This window comes from Eubalaena glacialis, chromosome 19 (genome assembly GCF_028564815.1).
Source record: "Eubalaena glacialis isolate mEubGla1 chromosome 19, mEubGla1.1.hap2.+ XY, whole genome shotgun sequence".
In the NCBI taxonomy this organism is placed as follows: domain Eukaryota; kingdom Metazoa; phylum Chordata; class Mammalia; order Artiodactyla; family Balaenidae; genus Eubalaena; species Eubalaena glacialis.
This window is the reverse complement of record NC_083734.1, coordinates 21,875,155-21,893,369: the sequence shown is the minus strand read 5'-3', so window position 1 is coordinate 21,893,369 and position 18,215 is coordinate 21,875,155. Positions and strand designations below refer to the sequence as shown.

The 18,215-nt window shown below is 36.6% G+C and overlaps 1 protein-coding gene across 5 annotated transcripts in view; it reads right to left on the bottom strand.

The window, feature by feature from the left end:
- Positions 1-18,215, bottom strand: part of AP2B1 (adaptor related protein complex 2 subunit beta 1) — a 117,985-nt gene that overhangs the window by 85,992 nt on the left and 13,778 nt on the right. For all 5 annotated transcript variants that reach the window (XM_061176694.1, XM_061176692.1, XM_061176696.1 and 2 more), the window contains 3 exons: positions 16,915-17,020; positions 13,987-14,122; positions 12,038-12,283 (listed from right to left, as the gene is read on the bottom strand). In XM_061176694.1, coding sequence (XP_061032677.1) covers positions 12,038-12,283; positions 13,987-14,122; positions 16,915-17,020 — 488 coding nt within the window. The remainder of the gene's footprint in view (positions 1-12,037; positions 12,284-13,986; positions 14,123-16,914; positions 17,021-18,215) is intronic.

Genomic DNA, 18,215 nt, shown 5'->3' with positions numbered 1-18,215 from the left:
CATCTTAGAATCAATGAAATATGGTACCTCAAATGTATTCTTAACTCAGGCAGTATGATAAATGAAAAATTGCTACCAAATATAAGAAAGTACACTTGTATCCTGACTTACAGACCCAGAAATCCATACTAGCTGCAAGAAAAAAAAGTGGACACTTTATCAAAACTACAGATTATGTCTAATTTAACTAAGAAATCTACAACCAATGAATGTTTAAAGTAATTTTAAGATTATAAAAACACCCAAAAATAAACAAAACAGACAAAAAACTATAGCTCTGTACAAATGAATTTAAAACCACATTTTGCAGTGAGGCTCTCAGCTGTCACTAAATATTAGCACAGTAAGGCTATATATAAATATTCTGTAAGCATGAATGAGATGCAATAGGTAGCAGCTTCATTAATTATGTATATTGAAAAGATTCTCAAAAATGTCAACTCATTTTTAGTTCTTACTAAAGTCCCTGTTAAAAGCTTGAGAAACTAAGAGTTGTATGATTATCCTATTGCTAGCAAGAGAAGAAACATAATGGTTACAGTTTAGCTATTGATTTTAATATCCACATCACTTGGGTACTCTGCAGATTATCCCAGTATATGATTTTACCTAGAAGATAAATTCTAGAGAATATGATTTTTTAAATCAAATAATACATTTATGACAGTATCCATTAACTAAGATAATGATGCCACAAATGGAATCACCTTCAGTTATAATTTAGTGATCAGGACAAAAAATTCCAAGATGAAAAAAAATCAAAGGTTCACTTGGTAAGTATGATTACGGATATAATATTTTATTGTTATTAAGACAAATCGAGAAGGATTATCTAGTCCACCTATCACATGGTAGCATGCATGAGGTTCTTTCCTGACTTAATTTTTGTTTGCCAACCACACCATCAAGCATGGCCTTTAGTAAAAATTAAAAAGCATGAAGAGTGAAACAATAATCTCCATCATCTCAGTGCTTTACATGCAGGGAAAAGATACTGTGTTTCCCCTGTATAATACGCTTAATACACTGGATTACAGGATAAAGGATCAAAATGTCACACTGGAAGAACAAATGCCTGTTTTCCTCTCTTGCTGGCAACACATGCCCAGTCTTGGTTACCAGTTCGTCCAAAACAAATGTCCTGTCACAACTTACCATTTCTGCCAGTCAAGTTTTTTTAATGCTAAAAAAAAAATTAAATATAAGGTCTGTTACCAGGAAATGTTGAACAGAACGAACAACTAGGATTCCTCTGCTAACATCACAGGTAATCGGAAATTAAACCAAGTATGTAATGCAGCTAATGAAGTATATGTTCTGGTGGTAAAACAGGCAATTTTCACTTATTATCACATTAAAACAAGAAAAGAAACAGGGAAAAGTAAATCTAATTAAAAGATCCAGAGAGATCAGATTATATGATTATGTTTAGAAAAGTCTGCATGGGGAAAAAAGACCACTGCCAAATGGTCACTGAGCCAATGACTGACCAGAGGAGATGCACCCCCAATAACAAAACTCGACTGCTATTCCTCTAAAATTCCTTCTATTCTGCCTTTCCACTTTCATCTCCTAATCTTCACATTCATACTGCTAGGTTTTCAGAAATATACTGAGGTGGGCCCATAAAGAGCTGCTTAGAGTTCTCCTGTTCAGTAAGCCATGCTTCTCTCACTCTAATGGAAACTTAAAATGAGCATCGAATCTCAAGCAGGCAAAGAATGACTTCAGGACAGCAGCTGGGTAGCTGGGGTATACAGGACAACTCACCTGTCTCTGTGTTTCTTTGGAATTTTGTATAGAATGTAGTACATATATTATCTCTTTTTAAAAATAAACTTTAAAAATAATGGATTGAAACATGATTTACTTCCTCTTCCCAGAGAGCCTTCTCCAAACAATAATTCATTATCAAAAGAAAAAATCTGACTCTTACAGTAACTGCCCTGGTTTACTAGTGTATTAAAACAAAGGTTATGTCTCTTTCTCTTGTACCATCACTTTGAATCTGAACTAAGACTAACACGCATAACATTTTCCCCCCTAGAAAACTGGCAGTTCTTTTAGGAAACACTGCCATGAAGAGAACAATTGCCTTTTAATTATAATCTCAGAAAAACTGGAGTTCCCAAGAAAGAAAGGGGTTTCTAAAGGAAGTTTTGCTTTAAAAATGAATTTATAAATACGATTAGAGAAATTCAGTGACTTGCTTAGCCAACAAAGCTGGAAAGGGAAAATGCTTGAATACAAACTCAAGGCCTGTATCTGATTCTAGTGTCTGAGTACTAATCACTCTGCCGCCTGCATTTATAGAAGTTCCAAGAGCTGTGAACTTCAAATGGGGGAAAGGGAAAGAAAAATCGGAGCTGGGGAGAATAATATAATCAAAACATTACAAGGAGAAAAATGTATTCTCCTACTTTATATATTTCAGAGATAAGCACATCTTAGCAGCACTTAAAAGAGGCAAGATTTACTATCCAGCTACAAAATCTGATTTATAAGCTACCCCTGTCTCATATGCAGCAATTCTGAGGACATAAATTTGACATTACTTTTTTTATTTTTATTTTTTGGCTGCGCCCTGCGGCTTGCGGGATCTTCTTCCCTGCAAGTGGAGTCTTAACCACTGGACCACCAGGGAAGTCCCAGACCTCATTTTTTTTTTTTTTTTTTTTTAAGGAGCAAGCTGGAGCAGTGGGTATGATTAAAATAAAAATGATCCTGTAAAAAAAGAACTCTAGAAGGAAATCTAGATATACACTGGGAGTGGAGTATCACAGAAAGAAGCTCCTTTAGGAGAAATCTCTCACACATTTCCCTGTCCCTTTGAATGATCTCTCTAATTTCATTCATTTTCATAGCCTCATAACCCAAGAAAGATAGCACTTCCCAATATAGTGACTTCCTCCTATTAACTATATTTAGAAGACTTTCATTTCTAGCAATGACCTTCAAGGTCACACTCTGAACAAACACTTCAATTTTCCCGCTCAATTTACAATCCTTTTGGCTGCTGCCCCTGAAGACTTGAATAAATTGAACGCAGTAGAATAACTGACCAAAACTATTATAATGGAAAATAAAGGTGATTTGTATACTTTTATCCTCTTGAAAATCAGCGACAGTTCAGAATCTCACTTTCTTCTTTATGGATTTGCCTCAAATAACACATTAAAGCACAGGGCATTTATTCTAAGCATGTTTCAGTCATTATCATCTCCTTAAGAACACAATGACTGGACTTCCCTGGTGGCGCAGCGGTTAAGAATCTGCCTGCCAATGCAGGGGACACGGGTTCGATCCCTGGTCCGGGAAGATCCCACATGCCACGGAGCAACTACTGAGTCTGCGCTCTAGAGCCCTCGAGCCACAACTACTGAGCCCGTGTGCTGCAACTACTGAAGCCCACGCACCGCAATTACTGAGCCCACATGCCACAGCTACTGAAGCCCGCGTGCCTAGAGCCCATGCTCCGCAACAAGAGAAGCCACTGCAATGAGAAGCCCACGCACCGCAACGAAGAGTAGCCCCCGCTTGCCGCAACTGGAGAAAGCCTGCATGCAGCAACGAAGACCTAACACAGCCAATATAAATAAATAAATAAAAATTTTAAAATGCATTATTAAAAAAAAAAAAAGAATACAATGACTATACGGTACCAGTTAATTTTACAGTCATGCTTTAATCCAAGACACTGTCCAGACTGCCAACTAATAATATGCTGACTACATATGACATTCTGTAATGTTCTGTTTTTTTCCCCCATCTTCTTTCCCAGAATGAGGAAGCTAAGTGAACACATCTACCTAGTGGAGTCAACACATCCCATTACAGCAAGAAAGTCTGAATATCTGGTAACAAGTAAGATTTAAAAATTAGACTCAATAAAACTCATTACTTACTTAAGGGGCTTACATAAGTAGCTTAAGATGTGTTTTGATGAAATGCGAATATTCACAAAGCTAAAACACTACAAATAAATATCTACAAATGGACAAAAAGCACTCCTAAGAAGCCAAGAGTTACTTGGCCCACCAGCCCTAAAATCACACAAAAGCATGCTGCAACGTGAACAAAACAAAAAATTTATTATCACACCATTATCTCCCTTTTGATAGTAAGTAATCCCCTGCCAAATTAGAGCCTTGAGATCATTTTAAAAGGGACACTAAGAAATGAATAAGCCGTGATCTTTCGGTACACTACTGAATTATTATGTACAACAGATCCAGTTTTCAGGAAGTTGCCAACGAAAACTGCTTTAGGCATATCCTTGAACAATTATCTTTTAAAAGTAATCCTGCAATGATGTGTTAAGTAATACTGTAAATAGATTTAGCTTCATTTGTAGATAAGCTGCCCTCAGAATCACCCTAAAAAATAATGTCTGGCTTTAAATAATGTATACAAAAGAATTAAGTATCTTTGGGACTTCCCTGGTGACGCAGTGGTTAAGAATCCGCCTGCCAATGCAGGGGACACAGGTTTGACCCCCGGTCCGGGAAGGTCCCACATGCCGCGGAGCAACTAAGCCCGTGTGCCACAACTACTGAGCCTACGCTCTAGAGCCTGCGTGCCATAACTACTGAAACCCGCGAGCCCAGAGCCCATGCTCTGCAACAAGAGAAGCCAATGCAATGAGAAGCCCGCACACCGCAAGCAAGAGTAGCCCCCGCTCACCGCAACTAGAGAAAGCCCACACATAGCAACGAAGACACAACACAATGAAAAATAAATTAAATTATAAAAAATAATAAAAATAATAAAAACAGCTTTATTAAAAAAAGAATTAAATACCTTTAAAAAATAAATTTGCCGTTGAAATATTAACCCTTCCAAAATCATTAATAACCAGCACCACGATCACTATACAATAAAGAAATGTTTGTTATTATTAAGGGCTTACTCTATACCAGGTTCACTATTAAGTGCTCTGCAAGCCCTCTTTTATTTTTCACAACGATCCAACGATAGAGGCACTGTTTATAATCTCCATTTTGTAGACGAGGATACTGAGATGTTTAGGGAGACCACCAAGCTAAGAATGGCAGACCAAGATACAAATCCAAGTCTGGTTGGTTTCAGAGCCTGAGTTTTAACCCCCATGTGTTAGTACTGAAGCAAAAAAAAAAAAAAATTTCACAGTTACAAAGCACTTTTCTGTTTTTGAGATACTTTCATAAAGAGTGAGTCAACTCTTTATAAGAGGAAGTGATTAAATGCAATTTGGTATGCTGGATTGAATCCTGGAATAGCAGAAGTATATTTGTGTTGAAACAGGTGAAATAAAGTCTGTACTTCAGTTTATAGTAATGTACCAACGCTTATTTCTTAGTTTTGACAAAGGTACCATGGTTATGTAAGATGTTAACATTAAGTAAAACTGTGTGAAGATAGGTATATAAGAACTTTCTGTATGGTCTTTGCAACTTTTCTCTAAATCTAAAAACCCGCCCCCAAAATGAGATTTAAAAAAAAAACAAACCTAAGTTAGTAGTAACTGATAAAATGAAAACTGATGATTAAAATTCCTAAGGTGAGAATACACATAAAAAGATCTCCACAAAGTTTATCATAAAGGAAAACAAAAATTGTTTCCTTCCTCTGCAAGAATTTAAAGACCGAAAAGCACTGAGATGGGCACTTGCCCTTACAACAGAGCAGCCTCCAATGATTCCACTTACTCAACACTCCGATCCTGCAGAAATTACCAGCAACTCATCTTTTAGTACCAAATACAACATTACTTACTTGGGGCATCCAGACACAGACTGAGTGAACATGCTACCTCCTACATCATTCTTACCCAGTGCCTACCACATACTGACACTCTCACACACGCCTAAAATTCTACCAGCTCTGGTACTCCTTTATGGACACTGGGCATGAAGAGCATTACGCATTTCTAATTTCGCTTCTGTATAATATTTTAATTTTATAACTCTTCTATTTATTGATATATGTTTAGGGATAACAGAATTCATATAATTAAAGTACTAAATTAAATGAGGTCATTAATAGACGATTTAACGTTGCCCACGAGGACAACAAACATATTCTGACAAAAATCCTTCTCAAATTTACAAAGTGATCTAGAGAGACTTCAGTTTTTCAACATTTATCATCTCAGACTGACAGCAAACCACCACAAACCTTCTAAAGCCTAAATAGAAATTACAATAATCAGAAAGTACGTCACGTTAGATCTGTTTCTCAAGAATAGCTGTCATTTATTAAGCATTTACCATATGTCAGGCATTATTTAAATTTTTAAAACAAATTAGTCCTTCATGTTGTTGTAGGGGGCTCCCTGTGCACTGCAGGATGTTTAAAGTATCCTTGAGCTCTACCTACTAGATGCCAGTAGCAACCTTCCCATCAGTTGTGACAACCAAAAGTATTTCCTGACAATGCCAACTGTCCCCCGGGAAGCAGAATCGCCCCCAGTTGAGAACCACTGTCATAATCTCATGTGGCTTCTACATGCTGGCTAGCACATGGTTAAAATACATACTTTTTCTGAGAAAAAAAATGTTATTTTTCATAAAACAGCTTTCCAAAATAAGTTCATATTAAAAGAAGCTGGCAGTTTAACTAGAACCGTTGCTAAAGGCCATACTGGGCCAAGTTCTGAGAGCATGCTGCTTGTGCAGAAAAACCCTCAACAAACAAAAATATGTTTCTGGGGGTTTTTTTGTTTTGTTTTTTAAACTAATTCAGTAGTCTGTGCTTTGACAGAGAGGACAGAGCAATGGAAGAAGGGCATTCCCAGGGGCAGTTCTCAGAGTGATGGTAGAACTGAGAAGGCTTAGAAGACAAGATCAAAGGGTAGCCACCCTGAGCCAAAGGATTTAGGAGACCTGAGCTCACAAACAAAAAGCAAAGTACATGTGGTGGGGCTGTCAAGAGAGTCTCTGGAGTGGCAGATTCTGGTGTAAACATTAACTGAAGTTGGAATACCTCAAAACGCCTCTAAGAGAGAAAAGAAAAACTGCAGTAAGGAGGGAAAATCCTAATGCATGGGCAAAAGCTAGAGAATTATCACTATCACCCAAAAGTGTATCTTTCTTGCAAATATCAATTTAGTGAGACAGAATTTTCAAAAGTCTGATTATTTGTGAAGAAATCACAGGAGCTATTTTCCTCTCGTGCCAAAGTGCTTCCTCATTCTGAATACGTTTACTTTCAAAATAATGGACTAATAAATCGGCATCTGGAAATAAGTTTAGCTTTAATTCCCTCAGAAAGATTTTACCATATGAACCTGTATAGCTATCAAAGGGATCAGAACCCTTTAAATTAATATTGTAGCAATAATGTTAACCTTTGCCTAATGTCTACTTCAAAATCACGGCAGCAGCGGCCATCATCTCATGAACTCTCATGAGCCAGGCACTTTCACAGATGCTTTTTATGCAAGAGCTCAATTAATACTCCTAACGACTCTCTAAGATGGTACCTCTCACTCTACAGAAGAGGAAACAGACTCAGGGAGGTTAACCTAGGACTTAACAGTGAGAATTTTTTTACTTCAAACTATCTTTTCTCTTTCAAATAGTATTTCACGGAAAGTCAGTTTTAACTAAAGTATAAAATGGTAAAAACAACTGCAGGAAAATGAGGTGTGTGAGATTCCCCCATAAAAGACAGGAAATGAAAATATAATAAAGTCCTATTACTTGTAGCAAAGCATACTACCAGGAATCAACCTGAAGGTCAACATAACCCCAAGAGTAGTCAGATTTTTATCAACATGTTACCCTCCAATTTCAAAGTAATTTCTCCAGATGTTCTGGTGCTTTCACATCTTGGATGCCCTTCTAAAGTGAGCTACAAGAAAACTACTAAGGCAGAACACCCTAGAAACATTAATTCCTTTTGCAAGAGGTTCTGATATTTGCTGGTACAGTGCTGCCACCATGTGGAGCAACTTCTGAAAAAGTGGAACAAAATTCCCCCTCAAGAACAGTAAAATAGGACTCATACCCATCATCAGATTAAGAGGATTTCGAGGATTTCCATATTAAAACAGTTCTCAGATAATAAATGCCTTTATCCGTTCAAAATTTTAACCATTTTGAGAAAACGAAACAGTTCTAAACATGTTGTATATATATACTCATGAAGGCAGTGACCAGTAATGGGTATTGGGACTCAGACCTAGGTTAGAATCCTGGCTACATTACCACTAGCTGTTATGACTTTGGGATTATTCTTTAGCCTCTTCGAGTATACACTGCTTGATCTCTAACATGGAATAACTTCTTTTTTTTTTTTTTTTTGGGTAAGATGTGTATTTATTTAAGGAGAAACACACTCCACAGAGTGTGGGCCATCTCAGAAGGTGAGAAAGGCCTAGAATAACTTCTAATTCAGAATAACCTCTAGTTCAGAAGATATGAGGACTATAAAAAACACTGTAAGTAAAAGCATCTGTCACTGTGCCTGACACAGAATGCACTTAAATTTAAACTTCCCTTTTCTTAATGACATTAGGAAGGTCATCATTAGCCTTAGGACCTTCTCAGATGTTTGAGTCACTACACCTTACATCTATCACTAGATGCTGGAATTTACTTGACATTCTTGCACTCATCCATTTCTTATCAGCAGCATTTGACCCAACTGATAAAAGGAAAATCAATGATCTAAAGACAGTTGTAATACTTTTGGCAAAATAACAGGACATACAGTTGAGATGAAAAGTATGGGTTCAAGAATGAAAGTAGGCATGTGGGTATATGTGTTGGTTATCTCTTAGTCCACGCTTTTCAGTTCTTCACTTAAGTAACAATAATGAAGAGCTCAAAAAATGATTTGAATGTATGTAAAATAAGGCCAGGACAGAGTGAGGCAATCGAGGTATCCCACTCTCAGGCTTGTGCAGGTAGAGTGGGCACCTGAGAATGAATGCCTCCTTAAATTCTGTATCCTGGGCACCTTGCTAGCAAGACGTCAAACAATATCAGGGAAAAGTTTTGCTACTAAGAAGTCTGACAAGAATAAGAAAAATTTCCTATTTAGTTAGAGGGGAGTAGGTCCAACAATTTAATCTCTAATGCTGACACCTGTTCTAGGAAAATCTGTAATAAAGATACAATAAAACATAAGGCATTCCTGAAACAGTTTCTCACAAACCTACCAAGTAACCTTAAATTTTCTCTAAAAGTTTTCTCAAAAATACTTAAGAAAATCTCCCCAAGTCACCTCCTGATTTGTTGTATAAAAACAGGTTAAGAATTATTAAAAGCATTATAGTTTACTATAATATCATGATACATTAAATTCAAATAGAGACCCATTCATGTGTGGCCTCTTTAAATTACTTATATATAGATAGGGGATGGGGGAAGAAAACAGGTAAAACAAACTGGCATATATTAATAATTATTGAATCTGGTGATGGTAACTGAGTTCATTTTTTCATTTAGTCACTCTAATTTTGAATATGTTTGAAAATTCCCATATTGAAAAGTATAAATAAATAAATGGCAAACATATACTACTTGAGTACTATGGACTGGACGAAAGCCAACCCTTCTACTACAATGAAAACTTGGAATAAATCAGACAAATTAGGCTTGTTCCAGAAATTGTTCCATCCTCTCAAATGATTTGGATAAAGATCTCTAAGTGCTACGGGGGTACCAAAAAAAAAAAAAAAAAGCCTTTACTAAACCCTCAGTTAGTCCCTTACCCCTGATGATCTAATTTTACAGGTTCTGCTTTGAAAAATTTACATTAGTGTAAAGATGCCTTTTTCTCCCTGAACTGGAATTGCCTATATGAGCTAGAACTCATTTTTACCTCACTCCACTCCACATTCATAGCCCCACTGAATATTTTAAAAGTTTCCACAGGGTACATGATATTCTGCTCATCTGGATGCCCAAAACTTGGAGAGCAAAGCCCAAACACTTTCAATCTTCTCATCTGTCCTCAGGTAGAAAATTTCAAGAAGATTTGCTCAAAATAACAAAGTGAATCAAAAGCAATGTCAAAAATACAACTTAGTACCAGCTAAACATTCTAAAAACAGATACTACTGCCTTATAAATTTATTTCTTTATGGAATTTTTAAAAAGGTGACACACAGGGCTGCTTGAGTGAAAAACATAGGGTTGAATCTTCTAATGACGGTGGTGATTATACCCTGTAAAGTCACGGTTTAAGCATATACACCCACATCACTTCTATGCCTAGAAGGTGGCTAAAAGAATCCTGATAGTAGTTAGAACAACAGTATCTTTTTAAAAATGTGGCTTACTTCATTTTTTGACCTTGATACTAAGTTTGAAAGATAATAAATAGAAGCCAAGGTTACCCAAAGAGTAAGATGAACCAAATGAAGTATCAAAGCAGAGATCTGAGCAGGTAATTTGCAAGTGAGACACATCTATTTCACAGCAAGTCCAACTCTCTCTTTCAAAAAGTTCAACAGTGAAATATTCAGAGGTTATCCACTGATTAGCTCAATGTTATTCACCTCCACATAAAGAATGCCTTAGGCAAAAAAAGGAGAGAAAGTGGCTAAATTCCTCCATCTTCTCAGTAATGATACTTAATGACCAATCACTCAATTCAAATGAACTTCAGTTACTAGCAGAGCCAACGTACCACTTTGAGACTTACTCTCCTTCATTATATAGGCAAAATTAAAAATGTCAATAGGAGAAATAAAAGGTCCCAAAACTTTAAGGTAAAGCTTCTTTAAGAAAATGATGAAAGAATCGGTTTGTTTCTGAGCAAATACAGGGGTAAGTATGATACAAAGATTTGCTTTAAGACCCTTGTATTTTGGATACATGCACCCCAATGTTCACAGCAGCACTATTTACTACAGCCAAGACATGGAAACAGGGACTTCCCTGGTGGCGCAGTGGTTAAGACTCCACGCTCCCAACGCAGGCGGCCCGGGTTCGATCACTGGTCAGGGAACTAGATCCCACATGCATGCCACAACTAAGAGTTTGCATGCCACAACTAAGGAGCCCGCGAGCCGCAACTAAGACCCGGCACAACCAAATAAATACATAAACTAAATTTTTAAAAAAAGTCTAATCTTTAAAAAACAAAGACATGGAAACAACCCAAATGCCCATCAACAGAAGAATGGCTTAAGAAGATGTAGGGTGTGTGTGTGTATATATACACACACACACAATGGAATATTAGCCATAAAAAAGAACAAAATATTGCCATTTGCAGTAACATGGATGGACCCGGAGAATATGATACTAAGTGAAGTAAGTCAGACAGAGAAAGACAAATATTATATCACTTACATGTGGAATCTAAAAAATAATGCAAATGAATCTATATACAAAACAGAAACAGACTCACAGATATAGAAAACAAACCTATGGTTACCAAAGGGGAAAGGGGGGGGATAAATTAGGAGGTTGGGATTAACATACACACTACTATATATAAGAGAGATAACCAACAAGGACCTACTGTATAGCACAGAGAACTATATTCAATATTTTATAATAACCTATAAGGAAAAAGAATCTGAAAAAGTGTGTGTGTGTGTATATACATACATTTATATATGAATCGCTGTGCTAACACAATACTGTAAATCAACTATACTTCAATTAAAAAAATTTTTTAATAAAAAATAAAAATATTAACCTAGAAAAATTAAAAAATAAAACAGAAAAGCAACAGGATTTACTGTATAACACGGGGACAATATTCAGTATCTTGTAATAATCTATAATAGAAAATAGTCTGAAAATACATATATATAAAAAACAGAATCACTTTGCTGTACATGTGAAACTAACACAATATTGTAAATCAACTATACTTCAATTAAAAAAAAAAAGAACACTCTTGTATTTTAGTACTTGGTTTTCAGCTCAGAAACATGTAGGGTGTGAGACAGACATCTGTGGGACACACCGAAGTCATGCTTCACATAGCTAACCTATGGCTCAATGTCCCAAAGATAAAATTTATTTTAAACATGCTTTTTAAAGGGACCCATTTTAAATACTGCTCTCTTATAAATGCAGAAACATATTACCATTGGATTTGAATCTGCTATGAGATCCCGCAGAGAGTCCAGAAATCCCTGATCTTCCACCATTTGGGCATTGATGTCATGGAGTTTTGCCACACAGACTGCTGCTGTCTTCCGAACATAGGGATCTTCATCCTTTAAGCACTTGCGGAGGGGCTCACAGAGATATTCTGTAATCTTGTCCACCCGGATGCACCCCATGGTTCTGACTGCCAAGGCCCGAATCAGAGGATTGGGATCTTCACAGTCCTATAAACAACAATCATTGACAACTACAGGTGTACATAAACCAGAAAACTAAACAGTCTGGTTTATATAAGCAACAAAAGAATATTTAATTAATGTAGGCTTCCAGTTTCATTCTACATCAGAACCCACGTCTCCCATACGATTCCTTTCCTAAGTACCATAGTTGCCTATTTAAGAGTTTAGGCTAGGAATTCATTTAACTGCTTTACATACACAATGAAGAAATGCCCTGTAGGATTCATTCCAGAGCTGGGTAGAAGCTTAGATAGCTGGTGTTACCATCCCCATGGCCATTGTTGGACCTGCACTAAAAGCAGAAAAGGGCTTTGGGCTTGTATTCTGGTACAGGAAAAAATCAGAAATTGGAAAGATATGTCCCACTCCACAAATATTAAGCAGGGAGAAAAGAGGGCTGGAAATCTGGGGCCTACAGCCAAGAAAGCAAAGGAGAATCTAGAAGCTGGTTTGGGCCCAACATAAGTTCCTTGCGCGAAGCAGCAGACAGGGACCTCTGAAATCCTGATTAACATACATTCTCCTTTCCTAGCAAGTGCCTCCAAATACAGTACAAATAGAACACTTACCAAGAAGGAACACCCCTTAAACTGCCCTATATTAAAAAATCTCTTTAAACATTATAAACCTATGCACACGCTAACTTCCAAAAAATATAAACTAAATTCTTTCCAATGATATCATCCATCTATGAATCACCAGACAGAAAGAATGAAATGTTATAATGATTCTGTACATTGTAGCTAAACACAGAAAAAGAACAAAAATTCCATGAGAAGGAAGAAAGCATGTTTATTTTCCAAAACAATTTAACAGAAGCTAATTTTAGAAATGCTGTCTGATTTTTGCTTTTAATGTAGACTAAATTCCAGGCAGAGGAAAAAGAAGTAAACAAAACAAAACAAAACAAAAACCCTAATAAGAACAACCTTATTATTGTGTTCATCAAATCTAATGATAGGAGAACTCTGACTGGATATCCAATAATATTAAGGACTTTCTTTAATGATCAGCTGATTAAATGATTTTTTCATTCTTAAGATGTTTGGGATTTGCTTTAAAATCATCCAGTAGGAGAGGAGGTGGGGGTCAGGAAAGCAGGTATGGAGAGTTTAAGTTAAACAAGACTGGCCATAGGTTGGTAACTACTGAAACTACAAGGTAGATATTTAGGAATTTATTATACTATTCCCTCAACCTGAATATGTTTGAAAATTTCCACAATAACAAAAAAGTTAATCAACTATTGTAAGACCTATTCAATGAAACAAAATTAAAAGGTAGCTCCTGTAGTTTCCACTACTTCTGAACCATAAGCATAATTTCTACAAAGATAAAATAGGTAAAGCCCCAGGTTACTGACACTACAATGATATGCCCAACCTTTGTCAGCCTTGGAAGATAAAACAGTGAGGTTTCACCTGGCTTTCTTCTCCCACCTGGCAAGGATGCACCAAGCCCAGCTGACAGAAGGCTCACCATATGGTCTGAACTGGATGACAAACTCTGGCATACAGAATGCTTAAATCATGAATATTCCTACTCAATGGCTAATACTTCTCTAGAGGCCCTCTTTTGGAACAGAGGTTGCTTATCTGCAATGCAGACACTAACCATATCAAGAGACACTTCTGAAAAGGTTTTCTGAGGTAGAAGAGACTGTTCTTGAGTCTTTGGGAAAAAGTTACCTTCACAAAGCTGTTGACAGCCATGATGGCCATGTCTGGCTGACTCTTGGCATAGTTCATCAAGTAGAGATACACGAGCTTCTTTAGTTCCAGGTTGTCAGTCTGCATACAATTCACTACATCTGGAAAGAGAGAGCTGAGAAAAGAGGAAGGGAAAGTGAACAGATGTTGGTGCCAGGCTGTTGGACAGAACACAAAGAAACAGCCTTAATTTAAAAAGTGATTTGATGTGAGGACAAATGTCCACTAGTGATAATACTTACCACAGAAATTAATTACTAAAGAATTTATAATAATGGTCCCAAGAAGATGTCTAAAAATAGATTTTTAAAAAACTTTTTACTATGAAAATTTTCAGAGTAGAGACAGCAGTTTAATGAACCCATGTATCCATCACCCAGCTGCAAACAAATACTGATACATACCCGATCTTGTTTCATACACAACCTCAACCCACTCGCCTTCCCCCAGTCCCTACCCCATCTAGTTGCTCTAAACAATTTCTAAACAAATCCTGAACATACATTTCATATATAATATTTTAGTGTATATCTTTACAAACTTTTTTAAAAATCACTATGTCACACAAAAAACCCGTAATTTTTCATATCAATTCTTTGCAGTTCAAAGCACTACAGGTGTTATGCTTTTTAATGCACATATTCTTCCATCCCTGACCAGTGGGAACTTATTTGGTTAGTTTCCTTATTAAAACAGTTCTCAGATAATTAGGGCCTTTGTTCAAAATTTTAACCATTTTCAGAAAATGAAACAGTTCTAAACGTGTGTGCCATGTACACATTTAAATTCTATTGTATATATACACCCATGAAGGAAGTGACCAGTAACAGGTATTGGGACTCAGACCCTAGGTTAGAATCCTGGCTACATTACCACTAGCTATATGACTTTGGGATTATTCTTTAGCCTCTCCAAGTATACACTGCTTGATCTCTAACATGGAATAACTTCTAATTCAGAATAACTTCTAGTTCAGAAGATATGAAGACTATAAAAAACATTGTAAGTAAAAGCATCTGTCACTGTGCCTGACATAGAATGCACTTAAATTTAAACTCCCCTTTTCTTAATGACATTAGGAAGGTCATCATTAGCCTTAGGACCTTCTCAGATGTTTGAGTTACTACACCTTACATCCACCACTAGATGCTGGAATTTACTTGGCATTCTTGCACTCATCCATTTCTTATCAGCAGCATTTGACCCAACTAATAAAAGGAAAATCAATGCATTTCATATTAACATAAATATTTTAAAGTAAAAATCTACCTATTTTACTTATTTTTTTAAATTAAGATGACATTGTTTTAATTTTTGCCAATCTCTTTAATGTCTACTTTAAACAAAAACAGCTGGATTCTCACATGTGCTCCTGCATTCAACCTGTTGTAGAATGTTGTTTAGCTGAAGTGTAAGAAGAAAATCCATCTTCATACACGTATATAAACTGGAAAATGGAGGAGTATTTTAATAGCTTTTTCATATAACTGGATGTTCTTCTTTGATACATTAAAGCTAGACAAATGGTTGTTTTTTTTTGTTTTTAGTCCACAAATGGTAGTTTCTTAAAAGTTAGGTACAATATGGAATCTGAAACCATACTGATAAACTTTCTGTACTTGGTTGCATTAAAATCCATTCATTTATCACTTATTTTGAATGGATATTTTACCCATGCATAATTTTGTGATGTATGCACTGGTCATTTGGAAAATATTGGTTCAATGAGTTATGTAGATCTTCTCTATGGTGGCATATTTCATTATACGGCAGCAAATAATCACATTCATTAATTTCACCAGCAATCTCATCAGAAAAATCTCTAAGTTTTGGGAAGCTACCAAGCTCACGATGGGAGATACAAGTTTTCCAACACTCTAATTTTTACTTTAAAGTCAAAATTTATCTACTGTCAAAATTTTTTCCCTTGAAGTGACAGGTTCACTTTGTTCATTTTTTATAAAACGTCTCCCAAATATTGAAGTCTGATTAACTATAGTTCTGTCTGTCAATCTTTCTTTCACAAGGAAATGGTGTTCCCAAGTCAAACAATTGCGCAAGGGCTTTTTTTCAAGTCAACCGTCACACTTTGCTATGCAGTAGAAGTACTTTATACCTAATTCCTATTTCATCACACAGAATATTAAAAAGACCTGAACTCAAGGTTCAAGGTTTACTGAAATAAATTTTTAGTGCTTCATGCAGGACAGTCCTAAGTGAAACTGCCCTTTTTTCCTGCAAGCACATGATGGTGAAGAATACAATGACTACTTTTACAGTTTGGCACCACTGCCTTAATTCACACTAAGGCACCAGCCATGCAAATGCCAACACAGTGAAAAGGGTAAATAACACCTAAGTATTATTACAAGAATAGCTTTGACTTCATGGATTTCATGGAAAGGATCTCGGGAATCCTCAGGGGCCTGCAGACAATCCTTATTTATTTCCAAATGGTCTTCCTAAATTACAGGAAAAAAGGGAGAAAAAAAAAAAGACCCTTTGGATTTTGTTACCACTGATTTTCATCTTGAATTCGGCAATTAAAGGCAGAGTTGTAAAGTTGAGGGCACTGGCTTGAGCCAATTAAAGTACGCATGGGCTTCTGCGTCTCAGTATATTTTTATCATCTTCTAAAACCACCTCAGCAACAAATTTGTAACTGTGTCAGCTCTCAGGAGGTTTTATGCTAGATCTGTATGCAAGTGAAATCAAACTCGTTTCACTCTTAAAAAAAACAAAAAAAACTCAGTCACAGAGTTAATATAAAAGCAACTACACTTCCTGATGTTTCCAGTGAGACAAACTCATTCTTATACGTTCTGACTGTAATAGCTTTAAATAAAAAGCAGTAAAAGCCATAGAGTAAGAGTCTAAAATGAGCAAAGCAGAAGAGATTACCCTTACCTAACATCTTTCCCCACAGTCATAGCAGCAATCACTTTCTTCACAGCCTCCTTCCTCTTTTCTTTCTTTTCATTGTTGAGTTCAGCCTTTAATTCAAAGATTTCTCCTAAAAGACAACAAACGGGTGAGGTCCCAGGATCAGAGAACTAGAGCAGAACACTGTACTATGTAGCAAGTAACACCACAACAGCTGACCAGTGGCAGGGCTGCAACTGAAATAAGATTATTTAAAAATTATAGGATAGGTACAGTTCAAATCCCTAGAATATTAACCAACCCATTGATAAGGATGCTATTTTGGGGTTATGGCCAGAGAGGAAGGTGTAAGCCAGATCTCAGGAAGCAGAGAAGTGGGAAAAAGGAAAGATACCTCATATCTTACTACGATGGGGAGAGAACAGCATCTGAGGGATGATCTCCCGTCAGAATTTCAAAGTCCTGGGAAAAAAATAAATGTAGGCAGGAAACAGGTTCACAAATCAATGTTTTCAAACCAGAAGAGACTCCTCATTCACCTACTCTGAACTCCACAGAGAACTGAGGCTCAAAGGTCACTAAGTGAGCAAGTGACAGACCTGGCCTTAGAACTGTTTCTCCCGACTCTTTACTCCAGAGTTTCTCAACGTTGGCTACACACTATTACCCGGGAAGTATCTAGAAATGCCAATGCTCAGGCTCCACTCTGGACCAAATAAATCAGAATGTCAAGGAGTAGAACTCCTACATTCATATTTTTTAAAGTTTCCTCAAGTGATTCTAATGTATAATCAGGGTTGAGAATCACTGCTCTAATTAGTACTTTAAGACGTTAATGGGCTTTAAGGCCCTATCCTGTTCAATCAATCTAAGAACAGAAATAATAACCCTGAAGCTTCAAGAATGGTACAAACCAGAGTCATTTCTAAAGGTACAATCTTAAATGACTGACTGCTCAGGCCCTGCACCGTGAAATGCCAGGACTGTCACCACTATTTTAAGGCCCAGGCTCACCTATCTTCAGAAAGCAGGAGCTGAAATAAGAAAAAAGGTTAACAACTCTCAACTGGTTTTAAAAGAAAGAAGAAAATATACTATAAGACCACGAAAAAGAAGTTGACTATTGTCACTTCAACTTTCCGTCTACAGTATTGCCTCATTTTCTTCCACCTTTATGACTGTTCTTGATGTTCATTTTAACCTCGTTCACCAGTATAGAAATAGTGGGGGCAGCAAACTAGGTGATCTGCTGAAGCCTCTAAATGGGAAGGATGCACTGGTAAGAAGCACAGAAGTTGAGCACTAAAAAAGCTTGTTACATCAAA